This window comes from Melospiza georgiana, chromosome 9 (genome assembly GCF_028018845.1).
Source record: "Melospiza georgiana isolate bMelGeo1 chromosome 9, bMelGeo1.pri, whole genome shotgun sequence".
NCBI lineage: Eukaryota > Metazoa > Chordata > Aves > Passeriformes > Passerellidae > Melospiza > Melospiza georgiana.
Window position 1 is genome coordinate 4,412,224 of NC_080438.1, and position 15,105 is coordinate 4,427,328.

At 53.2% G+C, this 15,105-nt stretch overlaps 1 protein-coding gene across 2 annotated transcripts; it reads left to right on the forward strand.

Annotated features, from left to right (window-relative positions):
• The first annotated feature begins 2,932 nt into the window (after positions 1-2,932).
• LOC131086837 (torsin-1A-interacting protein 2-like) lies at positions 2,933-10,581 on the forward strand. 2 transcript variants are annotated; one of them, XM_058030068.1, is made up of 6 exons: positions 2,933-3,045; positions 3,779-3,979; positions 5,584-5,883; positions 6,014-6,328; positions 6,682-6,846; positions 7,612-10,581. In XM_058030068.1, the coding sequence occupies exons 2-6, from the start codon at positions 3,946-3,948 to the stop codon at positions 8,370-8,372; spliced, it is 1,575 nt and encodes a 524-aa protein (XP_057886051.1). In that variant the 5' UTR covers positions 2,933-3,045; positions 3,779-3,945; the 3' UTR covers positions 8,373-10,581. The 2 variants fall into 2 exon arrangements, with proteins under 2 accessions (XP_057886051.1, XP_057886053.1); XM_058030070.1 differs by having other exon boundaries at positions 6,682-6,780.
• Positions 10,582-15,105: the final 4,524 nt, after the last annotated feature.

Sequence of the window (15,105 nt, forward strand, 5' to 3'; positions counted from 1 at the left end):
GGCCCCGGCACCGCCCGCGGGGCCCGCACCGGAGACCGGACCGGGATCGGGCCCGGGCCCGGCGGGAGCGGCCCCTGCAACGCCCGCCCGGCGGCCCCGCGGCTGCTGCCCCCCAGTGAAAAAAATGCGGGACGGGCGCGGCCCCTGAGGGCAGCCCGGGCCCCGCGCCTCCGCTGCCCTCCGCGGTATTTTCTGTGTGCGAACCGGTCGCGACAAAGCCGGGTTTGCATTTCTCGGAGGCTGAAAAGTCTGTAAAATAAGCACAAATAGCTGACTAGCAGAGAGGGGAAACTTGGAGGTGCTTCGAGGGACATGAGGTCCTGTGGCACTGATAACGCTGCACCACTCTGTTCCTTAGTGTGGGAATTGTTTTGGCTAATCAGATCTGGAATATCTCACTAGGCATTTCACTTTTCTTACCTGTTTGTTCCGATTAATTACTGGTAAACTGGACTTTTAAAATGTGTTTGATTGCATTCTTGATAAAGCATTTTTACCCAGGCATGTGATAAATCTGTCATAAAAATGTGGTACAGTTGCCGTGGCTGGAAGTTTTCAAGATGCATTTTGATGGGACTACAAGGTCTCCTCTAGACTCCCTCCCTAGCAGCTCAAGACCAGCTTGGAAATGAGTTGCTAAACGATTAGAGACCCTTTTACAAATTCACAGAATCACACAATTGTTCCGGTTGGAAGGGACCTCTGGAGATCACCCAGTCCAACCCCCCAGCCAAGGCAGGGTCACCTGGAGCAGGTGACAGGAACACATCCAGGCGGGTTTGGAATGTCTCCAGAGAGAGAGAGAGACCCCATGCCCTCCCTGGGTAGCCTTTCCCAGTGAAGAAATTCTTCCTCCCGTTGAGGTGGAACTTCTTGTGTTTTAGTTTATGGCCACTGCTCCTTGTCCTGTCCCTGAGGAGAGTCTGGCACTTTGTGCAATCCAGCAGGAAGGCTGGGTGAGGGAAGTTCATTCAGCCTCCACTCCTGTACTGTCTCCTCTGTACTAAGATTTCAAAACAAAAAATGCCCTAATTCTTTACTAACACACCATAAATGTTGCAGTTTCACCCAAAAGCAAGTGAATCTTTTTGAGCTAAGTTATATATACCTCCTACTGTACCAGCAGTAAATATTGTCATTCTTTTCAGTCCTAAAAGCAGAACACACACATTGAGCATTGTTTTCTAAAGCAAAAATGAAAGAGGATGTAACAATTACCATATCAGGGAAAGAAAATCAACATAACAACGACAAGATACTTTTTTGTAACTGTTTTGTGATGACTTCATGCCCTAGGCCAGCCAGCTAATTTTCCTGCCAAATGACTTTTTGGGAACCAGGTTCTCAACCTGGAGAGGCTGAAATGACCCCCTGATTTTGTCACACACTTGACACCAGTTTTGTGGCACTCGTGCTTCCATGGAGAGGGCAGCCCCTCAGCCCCAAACACTGTGTTGAAGGGACTGGATGGCTTCAGGGACAGAGGGATAGAAAATGCCTGGATTTCCATGAAGCCACTTGCAGCTCCTCTCTGCTGTTCCTTACTGAGGGAGATCAAGTCATGGTGTGAGACTGATGGCAGCCAGGAGCAGGGCCCTCAAGGTGACCTTGTGAATCAGCCACGCTGACTTTTTCCTTCCTGCTTTTCCATTCTGGTTTTACAGCCTCTGCTGCACCTGGTGAGAGGTTGGTTGTGACAAGGGAATGTGCTGAGTCTGCCATGGCCACTGTCCCCTCCCCAGGCTCTGTAGGTGACAGAGGAAGCCACTGTCAGAAATGAGGTGTAGTGGCCAGCACACCTCTCCTTCTCACCACCTTCCTGACATGAGCAGTGTCAGTGTTGATGCCTGTGCACGTGCTGACACCCCGGGGGTAACATGGCACACACATTTTATTGACTCCTCTGACACTGCCTCTGTGCTGCCTGGGCCAGCAAGTGTTCCTCCATACAGCATAAAGTATTTTTCCTTACCATTTGAACCCAGCCTCTTACCTGTTTTACAAGTGCCTCCAGTACTAGTGTGGCAGGGAAATTCAGTCAAATTGAAGTTTTTTTAACAAATCTAACACATTAGTCCCATCCACCCTGTCAGCCCTCTGCTCCCCAGACTGATGAGTCCCAGCCACTCAGTGCCCCCTCCTTTCCAGCACTGCCTCATTTGCCTTTCCCTGTGTTTTGTCTCAGCCATTTGCTGCTGGGTTCCTCTGGGGATGCTGGTGAAAGGCAGCAAGCTGAGTTTCAGAGGCTCACTCTGTTCTGCTGCTCCCTGTGCTGCTGCCTTTCCCCTGGAGTGCTCCATGCTGCTGCTTTCCATGAAACACGTCCTGGGCAGGAATAGGGAAGGGGTTGGAACATTCCCATGCCCATACATGCCCCCTTGCAGGCACCACGAGTTAGAACAGGATTTTTTTGGGAAAAGCATTGCCTAAATGAAGCCAAGGGCTGACTCACACATTCTCAGACCTTTTCCTGCTTTACAGCCTCTCCCCACTTCTGGGGACGCTGGGTGGGCTCCGCATCCCTTTCCCCCAGGCTGATGCTGAAGACCCTCCATGTCACATCCTCCCCAGCCTCCGTGCACTGGCAACGTGACATTTCCAGAGTCCGGGCTTTGCTGCCTCCGTGTTTGGGTGACTTTTCCTGCAGTACTTTTCCTAAATCAACTCTCAAACCAGTTCCCTCCTTTCGCTATCGTTTTCCTGCTTCAATCAGCAACAGTGTTACTGAACGCAGGAACCCGCCAGTCATGCAGAGCGCCTGAAAAAAAGCGCACAGCCACAGAGTCGCGGAAACACGGCTAAAAAAAGGAAGTCAATGTTTCCTGAAGGCTCCCGAGAAGGACTGCGGGAAGGAAAACTACAGCTCCCAGCAGGCAGCCGGGAGCCAGGGAAGGGCAGGGTTCACCGTCACGTTTCCAGCGGAGGATTCAGGGTGTGCGTTGGTGCCCTGCCACCAAAGGGCCTCTGGGACGGAGGGCAAGGGGAAAGGCCAACGCTGGCCTCTTCCTGCTGATCGCCGCCCTGACCGGCTCCGAACCTGCCTGGGTAAGCGGCCCCACTTTGTTCTGCTGATTTCCTTCTCCTGCCGGAGCGTCAGCATCGGGAACAGGGAGGGGAGGGACGGGCGGCGGGGCAGCGGTTGCACCCCCCAGCCCCAAACCGTGTGTGGGGACACTGCCGGGGCCGAGGGATCCCCCGGTGCCGAAAAGCTCCTGCTTTCGGAGGCTGGGCTGGAGATTCCTGTGCGGAAAACCGCACGGACCGCTCTCCAGCGGGGAAAGTTTCTTGGGAGTTTTCCAAGAAAAGCCTGGCTGACACCGGCGAGCCCGGCTCCGTCTGTGCCCTGTCCCAAAGGGCTTTAGCCGGGGGAATCATGGCTGGAGGCGTGCGGGGCTCACTCAGGCTGCGGCTCCGGGTCCGCGGGGGGGTTCTGTGGGATCGCCTCCCGATCCCACACGCTGGAAGCAGGCAGGGGGAACAACAGCAGGAGCAGGGGCATCGCTCCGTGCCGGCCTGGCTGCGAGCTACCAGCCCCAAAAGCTCCCGGGGCAGCCTGCTGAGCCCCACGCTCCGGCCTGGCGTCCGTGCGATGAGCCAGCAGTGCCTCACCCCCCTGGCATGTCCCACGATAAATGCGGTGTGCATTAACCCCTGCTCGGACGGGAAGCAAAATAGCTGACAGCCCGCGGGCTGAAGGTTCGTATCCTCCCATTTTCACCTTGGGAATCACGGAGGAGGAGCCTCGCCCACCGTGATTCACGGTATTTCTGCTTATCAGGTTTGTGGGCGTGTAGCTGGAGTTGGCCGGAGCAGGACGGGATGGTGGCTGTGAGGAGGGCAGGACTCGGTCAGCCTCCGGAACAGCAGGGACACACAGCTCCCTATGAACGTCCCAGAAAGTGAAACCAAACCGAGCAGAAGGCAGAGCTCCAGGGGAAAAGGAAAATGGAAGAGAATCCGAGAGTGGATCTGCTTGGAGGTAAGTGAATCCTTTGCTTGCTCCATCTAGGAAAATCCCTTTGCTGCCAGTGACATGAGAAACCTGTGCAGAAGAAAAATAAACCAGTAAAGAATCCCATCTTTTCCAGGCCAAGGAAAGCAAGTTGCTGTCATTTTTTAAAGGGTGAAAGATGAACAAGTTACTTTCAGTTTTAGATTCTGATCTGCGACAGGTTTAGACTCTGTGTCCTAAGATGGCAGCACAAGGAATGCTGAAGAGAGAGATCCACACTGGAAGAGCTTTGTTCCCTACAACCTGGTGCTTCCCATCTACAAATGCTTAAATAATAAACCAGTTTTCCACCACCTCTGGTTGGAGAAACTGTGGAAGAGGCAGGGCAGGGAGTAGTTTGTGCCCAGCTTGAACAGCAGGATATCTCCAAGTTCCTCATGTTTCAGTTTCTACCGTGTACTTACATTCTGTGGGAGCCTTGTTATGACGAGTACCTATGAGTGTGTCAGTGATAAAGCGATGCCATCCCCAGCTCAGGTCTGTCCTAGATAGTCAGAAGTGTCACTGTAATAATCAGCAACAAAGAATGTAAAAATCATGTTCTGACAAGTGACAAGTGCAGCTTTTTCTCTGTTTTCAAATTAGAAGGGAGTTCCTCGCCCTTTTAATCAGTGTTTATGCTAATTATAGCATAATCATTTATGCAGTGCTTGATCATTCATAAGCAATTTTTCACAAATAGTGCCTGAAATTTGAGCTGCACTTTGGTTCTGTGAGAGTCAGAATATGTCACAGATGCTGTTCAGTTGCAGGATCTCTCTATTGAATTATGCTCCAGTGTTTGTTTCCAATTAAATGTTGCCATAGCTCTTTGGGAGAGCAGCTCCAGCGCAGAAAAACAGAGACAGAGCATGAGCAGAATTATCATTTACATTCAGACAGATGCTTGAAGTGCATTGGCATAATTGTACTCAACAACAGCCTTAGGAATTCTTCAAATCCATCACTATCTGTGAAAATCCACTGTCTATGGAAGATGTGGTAACATATCCTACCACTGAAGGAAGGAATTGCCTGCCCATCCCACCTAGGACATAAGCTGGGATTGAGTTAGCTTTAGCATGGCAGCTGTAAGGTCTGTGGCTTGGATTTGTGGGTTTAGAGAAAAAAATGTTGAAAACAGAGCAGTGTTTTGGCTTTTGCTGAACACAGCATCAAGGCTTTCTGTCCTTGCCCAGCAAATACCCTGGGGTGTGCAGAAGGCTGGGCAGGGACCCAAGGTGGGAAAAGGGTGGTTGAACACAATATAGCATCATGCTCAGCACCAAAAAAATGGGGCAAAGACAGAAAGGGAGAAAGGGGTGGCTTCCAAGGTGGCCATTGCTGGGAGACTGGCCTGGCATCAGTCTGCTTGCAGGAGGTGGTGAGTGATGCCTTTGCATCCTGATTCCCTCCTTCCCTTCACTCAACCCAAGAGTTTTCTCACCTCTGGTCACTCTGTTCTCTCCCATGTCACTGGGGGTAAATGTTTCTGCAGAGCCAGAACTGGGAGTTGTGTGGGTGGTGGTAAAGCACTGGGCATTCTTCACTCCTGCGTGGCTCACTGGGCTTGTGAACTCTGATCCCAACAGCTGGACCAGCCCAGGCTGAGGTGGGGAGCACAGCAGAGCATCCTGAGCACCAAAGGCCCACCCAGAAAACACCTGGGCACCAAGGGACAAGCAGATGGCCTGAGACATCCTGCAAACCAGAGGAGGAGTCTGCAGTGTGTGAATCAGCTGCTGGTGGGCCAGAGACAACACTCCTGGGTTCAGCTGGTCCCACATTAGAGGAGAAACCTGCCCAGCAAATTGAAGTATTGCCAGAAGAGTCTGACAAGACAAGAGAAGGTGTCTCAGAAAGACCCCTGGAAAAACAGAACTTGGATGAAGGTGAGTCTCTCCCCACCCTTGGGCCTGATAACCTGGGCCTTGCCTCAGAGGAGGCAGAGCAGGAGAAAGGGTTCCTGCTTCTTGGGCTAAAAGAGACGAAGTGTAGGTCTGTGCATTTTATTCCCCACAGCTGGGCTGGGCCATGAGAGTGTGGAAAGCAAAGGAGACAGCCCTGTCCACCAGGAACCACAGGAGCACCAGGAGAAAACTGGGCAGTGTGAAAGTCTCTGCAAAGCAGAGGAAGATGTCTCATCAACAAGCAAGGCACGGAGCTCTGGCAGTGAAGTGACACATTTGGATGTGACTGGTGTGGAAGATGTCCCCAGGGGCCACTTGGCAGAGAAGAGCAGCAGTGCCACTGTCCCAGACTGGGAGCCAGAGCCACCCAGAGGGCAAGAAACACAGGAGAGCGAGTTCCAAGGCACGTTAAGGAAAAGACCAAAAGGTGAGCTGGGGGCTGCACACTGCTGCTCTTCCACTTCCTGCATGTCCCAGTGGCACTAGAGCAATGGGCTGAGATCCCTCATAGCCATTGTCACTTCCCTGGAGTTGAAAGCGATAAGAAATTAATTGGCTTCCCTCTTTCTTTGGTTCCTGTTTTGCTGTGAGAGGCATGAAGCCACACTGCACTCTGCATTGTCTTTCTCCTTGCCCAGCCCTAGAGGAGAAAGCCAAGACTCAGGGCAGTATTAACCCAAAGCAGTGTTTCCTCAGCTGAGAGCTCCTGCTTTGCTTACTCTAGCTCCATTTACCCGTCCCCTCAGCACTGAGCAACACATTTCTTTTCTCCTGTTGCAGGGGACACAGCCCCAAAACCAGAGACTCTGTCTTCCCTGCAGAACATCACCACCCAAACCAGAGAGCAGGAGAAGGCCAAAAAGTCCCTCCTGTGGAAAGGTGAGGAAAAGAAGCTTCCCTTGCATGTTACTCATCGACCAGAAGGCACTGATCCTCCAGGAGCAAGTAATAAAGCACATTTAATTACTCTTCTCTCTCGAGACCTTTCACAGCCTCTTCTGAGAGTTTGAAAGAAAAAACATCCCCTTAAATACAGGCTCAGTTCAAGCCTATAGTGGCAGCTTCCCCTGCAGCTCTTCAGCCTCAAAAGCTGGCATATTGTGGTCATCATGCTGTGAGTGCCCTGGGGTGTCCTGGGAGCTCTGGGGGCTGCTGTGCTGAGGGTCCCCCTCCCCAGCCCTGCTCTGTCCTGTTCTCTAAGCAGAACACTGATGCTGATCTGCATCAACACATTTCTCCTGTTAGAAGGAGACTGCTTTGCCTGGAGAGGGACACAAGGCATTGTGTCTGCACCTTCTGTTTTCTGAGCAGAAGCACAGTGGCCTTTGTATACTCATAGCATGGAGGAGGGCAGTGAAAGCAGCACTTTACCTGGGTCAGACACCTCCATATGTGGTGCTCTGAACAGCCACAAACCTAAAAAAAACAGAGAAAGGGGAAAAGAGGAAAGCTTGTGGGCAGCTGCAATTTCCTCAGGAAGGTTTTCACAATCCTTGCCCTCTTTCCTGGAGCTGCGGCCTCCTCACCTGGCATATTGGAGTGGGACCTGCAGCCCTTTCACCTTTCTTGACCAACTTGCTCCACTTTCCTAGTGCAGGGGGAAGCTCTGAGAGGGGAGAAATAGCCATTGTAGCCACCTTCCAGCACGTCACTGCGGGTCACTTGGGACTGACTGCTGTTCCCCGTGTTGTGTCTCTCCCTGCTGCACAGGGCTTTTCATCCTGGGCCTCACAGTGCTGGGCTTCTGCATATTCTGCTTCGGCAGCCCCACCTCCAGCTCCCAGCAGCCCCGCAGGAACCCCACGCTGGAGGCCTTCCAGTCGCAGTTCGACCTGCTGCAGCTCAGCTTCCCGGGCCAGAGCCCCGAGCTGTGGCTGCGCGGGCGCAAGTTCCTGCGCAAGCACCTGAACACGTCGCAGCCCTCGCAGCCGGCCATCATCATCCTCACGGCCCCGCGCCGCGCCGAGCGCACCCTGCGCTGCCTCAGCGCCCGCCTGGCCGACTGCTACGCGGCCGCCGTGCACGGCAGCACGGTGCACGTCGAGGGCAGCGACAAGGCCGCGCTCCACAGCGACCAGGCCAAGCTGCAGGTGGACTGGGAGCTGAGCGAGGCGTTCCAGGCGGGCGGCCGGGCCGCCGTGGTTCACCGCTTCGAGCTGCTGCCCGCCGGCGCCACCCTCATCTTCTACAAGTACTGCGACCACGAGAGCGCCGCCTTCAAGGACGTGGCCCTGCTGCTGACGGTGCTGCTGGAGGAGGACGTGCTGGAGAGCCACATCAGCCTCCAGCAGGTGGAGGAGAGGGTCCGTGACTTCCTCTGGGCCAAGTTCACCGGCGCCAGGAGCCCCGGCTCCTACGACAGCATGGACTCGGACAAGCTGAGCGGGCTGTGGAGCCGCATCTCCCACCTGGTCCTGCCCATTCACCCCGTGCCGACCATCGAGGAGTGGGGCTGCTCTGCCAAAGCCTAGGGACAAAAGAGGCCAGAGCCCCGAGGAGGGTTGGAAAGATGCTCCTGGCTGGCTCTGGTACAGGCAGAGGCACCACCGGTGTTACATCTCTTCAGTTTGTTTCTTGTAGGTTCCTGGGAAGAGTTTGACAGGAACAAGTTGATCCAGGATATTTGGGCAGCTGAGTCCTGGAGGTGATACACACACTTCTTTCTGGGAGATGGGAACAGGGGGTGTTTTAGAGTTCCACAGGAGAACACTAATGTGTGGGGAGGCAGGAGGGAAAACAGGACCTGGCAGGAACATCAATGTATGGGGATGCAGGAGGGAAAACAGGACCTGGCAGGTAGTGTTTCTGTCAAGAAATAGACAAATAATGTTCACGATTAGTGTGACAGAAAGATGCTGGCATTCAGCAGCTCTTTCATCTCTCCCTGCCCCTCAGCTTGCTAAAGTTGTGCACATCAGTCCTGCAATATATTTTATCCAGGGAGCTGCTGGAACACAGAAAGGTCAAATTTCTCAAGGCTCAATATTTTGAAGGCATGCTTGAAAAAGAAAAGCAGTTTGCTAGTCAGGGGTGTTACCTGTCAGCCCCAGTAGTGTCCCACTGGCACAGCCCGACTGACACCAGGCAAAGCCCAGATCCTCAAACAAACCTGCAATTCAGAGATCCCCTAAACATCAATTACCAAAAATTCCAGCTGTCAGCACTTGAACACTACCCTAATGGCAGGGATCCCTGGAGGGGATCCCATATGACAGGGAACAAGCTCTAGAACCAGAGCAAAGAAACAGTTGCTGCCACTGTGATAGTGTGAAGCCTCAAGGGATTGCACAGGTGAATAATATGAATAATACAATGTAATTTAATGCTTGTCTCTCTAAAACAAGTCCCCTCAATCCCTTTGCCACACAGAGGCTGTGACTCTCTCCTCAGGCTGATGCTTTGGTCCCACACAACAGATTGTTCTTCACCTGGATCTCTGGTCTGTGTGCAGGGCTGGCAGCCTGTCCCAGCCTCTCCCCAGGTGTCTTCTGTTGATGAGTGTCGATGTCAACATTGGTATTTCAAACCATGTAGGGTAGCACACCAGGTCCTTGCCCTCCAAGGGTACATTTGCATCCCTGCCAGGCAGATGGAGCTCTGGCACCTCCCAAAGCAAGTAGGAGCAGAGCTGGGTTAGCTGGTAAAGACCAAATCTCTGCCATTAACACTAAAATTCCTTGACAAATTTTCTGTGCCTCCTCTTCTGCATCCTAGGAAGAGAAATCCAAGTCCTGGAAGCACTGTGGTTTCCCCACACTGTGTTTTTGCAGTGCTGTGGGGCAGGGCAGCCAGCTCAGGCACACCTGGAGGGGCAGGTGCAGGTCACAGCATTTTTGATAACCCAAGGGCAGCCCCAGGGGCCAGTGCAGAGGGAGCAGCTGCAGCAGATGTGGCCTTGCAGAGCCAGGCTCTGTGTGCAAACTAGAACAAATCCACAGCACCACGGTGTTCTTCAGCAGCTGCACATCAGGGTGCTCCTCACAGCAGCTGGACCCTGGTGTGGGATGGGTCTCCTGCCAACAGTGCCCTGCACATCTGCCCCACCAAGGGCTCAAGGAGGTGCAGCCCTGCACCCCAAAAACCACAGCCTTTCTCTTCTTTCCCCCTGCCGTGTGCCTTGACCTGCCCCAGCACCTTAGTGGCCCTTAACTTGGAGGAGGGGACAAAATGAAGGAAGAGAGAGGGTTTTTGTTCAAAGAACAGACTTTTTGGTTGGTTTGAGACACGAAGACAAGATACCACAGGGGTTTTAACTGTGATAAACACTGGGCTAAATGTGAGAACCACCTGCTGGAGCCCATGGTTTGATACAAGATGCAGATTGCTTCCTCCTCTCCCTCTTTTCTATTGCTGTACACTACTTTGGTGAGAGAAATCACTGTGTCCTGCTCTGCAGGGTGTTGATGTAAGGACCAGCAGAGCATTAATCATGCTATGCCAGTATTTTGGTGGAAATCTGTATTTTAATGTTCTCTCTCTCCATTTTGCATACTGTGTTTGCAACAAATAGCCCAGGTATGCAAGTCCCCATTGCTGAAAGTGTCACCCACCTGAGTTCTTCCAATACAGAGATATTTTTATGGCCTTCTAAAGACAAATATCTGCTTGCTTCTGGAACAGGATTTCTATTTAAAAATAAATGGTGAGATTGTGAAAGAAGCCAGCAAAGTGAGACTTGAGTCTAACTGTATTCCATTCTTTTTTCTCAGCTATTTTCATTAAACTAAAGAGATCATCATATTAGGCAAAGTTTTCTTTAGGTCAGGGCTGTAGCTGTGCAAACACAGTGAATATTTGCTTTTCCTGGAAAAACTCTAAACAACGTTTTTCTCAGTTGTTTGGGGCAAATATTTGCAGCTTTTTCAACTGAGGCAAAATTAAAAACAAACCCCCAAAGAGCTGCTGGATTCAACCCTGGCTGAAGTACACTGGGGTTTGCATAATATTTAATGATAATAAATGAAGCTGAAATCCACTGACAACTGAAATGTTTCAGAAATATGAAAAGCAAATATTTCTCATTTCAACAGATTGGTTCCACTTCATATTCCACCACTTCAGCACACTCAAACTTTTACTTTTGTGATGAATCATTTTGCCCAGCTCTAGCCTAAACAGAGAGAGGTCTGGAAAAGAAAGGATTTACCCTGTTAGTTTGGATTTTCTTCAGTCTCCTGACAACAACATCCATAACAATGGCACCTGCCTTCACATGGATGTCCATGTGATTGATTGCCAGAAGTAAACATCACCCATCTCCTGTTTGGTGATAGAGAAGAAGATTTGGTTTCACACCACAGATTTACATGAAAATCCAGTGTCCCCAGGTACAGCAATGCTGGTTTTTGATGCAAAAACCAGGCTGCTTTTTTAAGTCTTGCAAATGAATCCAAAAGTGAGTCCAAAGAGAGCAGCTGAACAAACTCAGAGGCAGAAAGGTGCACTGGTGGGGGTTTTTTGAGTCCCAATCTCTGCAGGAAAGGATGTTCAACAATCCTAAAAATCACCTTGAAAATTACACAGGAGCACAACTGAGAGGCAAAACCAGCCCTGGAAGGCCAGCCTGGTCTGCTCCACCACCAAATCAGTGCTGATTATCCCTGTGAACGTGCTGCTGTCCTGGAGCTGATGCAGCTTTGTCACCCTCAGTGTTTAAAGCCAAGTGGTCCAAGTGGTCAGGGACAGGGACATTCCTGCCACATCCCTCCTCACCTTTCTGCACCAGCACGGGCTGGAGCTGGAAGGAGGCAGGGCACGAAGAGGAGGAGGAGTGAACCCAGTTCAGCCACATCTCTCCTGTGAGCTCATCTGCAGCTCAACCCTCCCCAGGGCTGCTCCCTCGGCGGCCACTTTCTGGTCCACAAAACCTCCATTGTAATTGAGATTTGCAGATATTGGGAGCTGGAAGCTGTTTTTATTTCCCACCTCAGCCTCTGCAGGGGAAGCAGCTGGACAATGAACCACACAAAGGAGCTTGGCCTCAGCCTGTGGGACGTGGATCCATGAAAAGGCTCAAAGAACACAGCTTAAAAGTGTGTTCCCCACAGAGGGAGGGGGCTAAGCCATGGCAGGCATCCCCCTGGCCTCTCCCTGCTGCAGCTGGACTGTGCAGTGGTGCTGAGGCTGAGGAGAGGCTCTGCATGTCCCTCCTGAGGGCACTCAAGAGCTGAGGATCCTCTGGGAGCCAGTGCAGAGGCACCAGGACAGCAGAGCACAAGGGATGGAAACAGCTCACACAGCTCACAGTCCTCTGAGGTCTGCTCCATCCCCTGCCCAGCAGTCCAGGGACCACTCAGACCCCTCTGCACAACAAAAACCAGGACATGGCAACGTCCACAGGGGAGCAGGCCTGGCCAGACAATGACAGCTTGAGCTGAAGGAAGCCCCTGATCTCTGTGTTAACAGAGCTGAATCCTTAGGGCTGCCCAGAGCAGCAGAAACAAGGATCAGCCACAGTCCTGGGCACAGCTTGTGTCTGCAGAGTGCCTGGATCACACAGGTTCCTCCTCACAGGGAGAGAAAAGTCCAATTGCTCCTGCTCTGGGGCAAGCAGCAGGCTCCCTGCAGCAGGCTGGGCAGCAGCAGGAGCACACACAGGGAAATAAAGAGGTGCCTGAAGGCCTCTCCACACCAGTCCCACATACACCTTAACTCCCAGCCTCTATAATTATGATCCCAAGACTTTCCCCATGAGAAGGCAGCTGCTGCCTGTGACAGGTGAGTTGGGAGCAGAATGCATCAGGACCTGATGCAACAGCAGCCACAAGCACAGCTCCTCCATTCCAGGGGCCTCTCCTGACTGTGTTTGGGAGATTTTTTGGGAAACTGTTGGCTGATGGAACCAAATCCAATGAAACAAGAGGTTGAAATAATCCCAGGAAACTTCCAGAGGGCAGGGATGAATGTGAATCAGTCCCAAACAGGACTGGCATCCTGTAATGGAAAACACTGGCTATGGAGAGACAGAGATGGGATGAAGCCATGGGTGCTACCACAGGGGAGATCCTCAAACTCCTGAATCTTTAAACACTGCCTGGTGGCAGTACAGACCTGCTCTCTGCTAGCAGGACATGTGAAACTGGAAAGCAACAAGGGGAAAGCCCCTTGTGATGGCAGAGCTGAATGCAAGGCCACAGAGGGCAGCTGCACAGGTGAGGCTCAGCCTGCTCACACACAACTTATCCCACAGCAGAACCAGCTGGCCCGTGTGCAAAGTGGCAGCTTTACTTTATGGTCTGAATAAAGACAGCAGGAAAAAAAATGAGATAATTGGATTGGAAATTAGTAGGAGGGTGAGAGTAAGTTGTGGTGGCTTTGTTAACAAGATTTAAGATGAATTTAATTAGTTGAGTTACTAAACCTTCCCAGACACAGATTAATGTTGGGGGTGTCTCAAGACTACTTTATCTCCCATATCCTTGCTCCCACGTTGACTGAGAGAACTCAAAATCTCCTCTGCACCTCGAGGAAACAACCACACTGCCTGAACCCAGGATGTGAAATGGCAAGAGAGGCATTTTAAACACTGTCCTTCTGCCTTCCACACTGCACTTGTATCAGCCCTGTGAGCACAGGAGGCTCGGGAGTGATGACAGGGGATGAAAGCAGGACTAGCAAGGAGGGTCAGGAGAGAGGGGCACGGAGGGGCCCTGGAGGGGAGAGCACTGGAGGCCACCTGGATTTGCCCTGTCAGGCTCCTGCAGAGCCTCACAGGCAGATCCTCCTCCTTAAATCATCCGTGCTGCTGAGCCTCCTCCTGCCTGCCAGGGCTCCTCTCGGACATTGCTTTGCACAGGGGCTGGAGAAGATCAAACGCTGAAACTGCTGAAACTCGCTCAGCTGGAGCCAGCCATCCCCTTTTCGTGCTTAGGCACAGCCTCTCCCCCACCTCTGCGCCCCTCCACAATTTTTCTTATCTGTGGGGCAGGAGCTGGCTCCGGAGGAACATTACACTGCAGCAGGGCAGGACCGCCAGGAGCCCACTGAAGCTTTTGTCCCCTCCCTGCTTTTGTAGGCACAACCGTGTTCTTTGTCAGTGCTCCTCACCCTCATTTTCCGGGCTGGGTCAGAAGCAGATCGCGCCCTTCTCCCCTCCGTGCCGGCAGACAGCTTTGATCAGGAGCTGACATCCCTGTCCTTGCCTCTCCTCCCTGCCTCCACCGGGAGGCTGAAACCCTCGCTGAGGGAGCGCTGAGGGCCCGATCGCCTCCCCGCACTAATTACGGCACATCTGGCAGGCAGCAGCCGGGCCGGGGACACCTGATGCCATTTCTGCACAGCCACGGATCGCGGCAGGCAGCTCCGGAGTGGCCGAGCTGTGCCACACGGCCACCGCCAGCATCCTGCCAAGAGCTGCCCTCTGAGCACCAGCAAGCACGGCAACCCAGAAAGGAGAGACCAGCCTCTTCCAGTGCCTAAAGGGGCTCCAGGAGAGCTGGAGAGGGAGGTTTTGTTCAGGGCATGGAGTGACAGGACAAAGGGGAATGGGGTGAAACTGTCAGAGGGCAGGGTGAGATGGGATATTGGGAAGAAATTCTTCCCTGTGGGGGTGAGGAGGCCCTAGCACAGGCTGCCCAGGGAAGCTGTGGCTGCCCCATCCCTGGAAGTGCCAAGGCCAGGTTGGATGGGGCTTGGAGCAGCCTGGGATATTGGAAGGTGTGGAAGGTGGAGGAACAAGATGGTCTTTAAAGTCCCTTCCAACCCAAACCATTGTAGGGATTCAAGCGCCACCCAGCAAGAGCAGCTCCCCGTGTCCTGGGGATGCTGTGCTCTGTCCCGGCAGAGGGATGCCCTGGCAGGCAGAGCTTGCCTCCAGAGGGCAGGAAGGAGGAATCGGGCAGCAAAGGAGTTTTGTGCGGGAGGGAACGAGCGGAGCGCTCCGCCCGAGAGCGAGGGGCAGCCCGGGTGGCTCCGCAGGGAGCTCCAGGTGCCGGGGCGGCCGCGGGGGCTCGGGAAGGATCGCACGGAGCGAGCTCCGAGCAGGGAGCGGCAGGGCGGCGCGAGGGGCAGGCGGGGCGCGGCGGGGCCCGAGGAGCGCCCGGCCCCCATCCCATCCCATCCCAACCCCATCCCCATCCCATCCCCATCCCTCCATCCCTCCCCCGCCGAGCGGCCGCGCCGCGGGTCGCCGCCCGCCACCCGGCAGGTTGTAAAGTCATTAACTCCCCCAGCCATGCCGGGCCGCGCTCCGCGGGCCCCGCCGCG

Excerpts from the sequence above, each read along its gene's own strand:
- LOC131086837 (XM_058030068.1), top strand. The coding sequence starts at position 3,946 with ATGGAAGAGAATCCGAGAGTGGATCTGCTTGGAG. Across the intron at positions 6,329-6,681 it reads GTTAAGGAAAAGACCAAAAG|GGGACACAGCCCCAAAACCA; the intron begins GTGAGCTGGGGG and ends CTCCTGTTGCAG. Across the intron at positions 6,847-7,611 it reads CACTGATCCTCCAGGAGCAA|GGCTTTTCATCCTGGGCCTC; the intron begins GTAATAAAGCAC and ends CCTGCTGCACAG.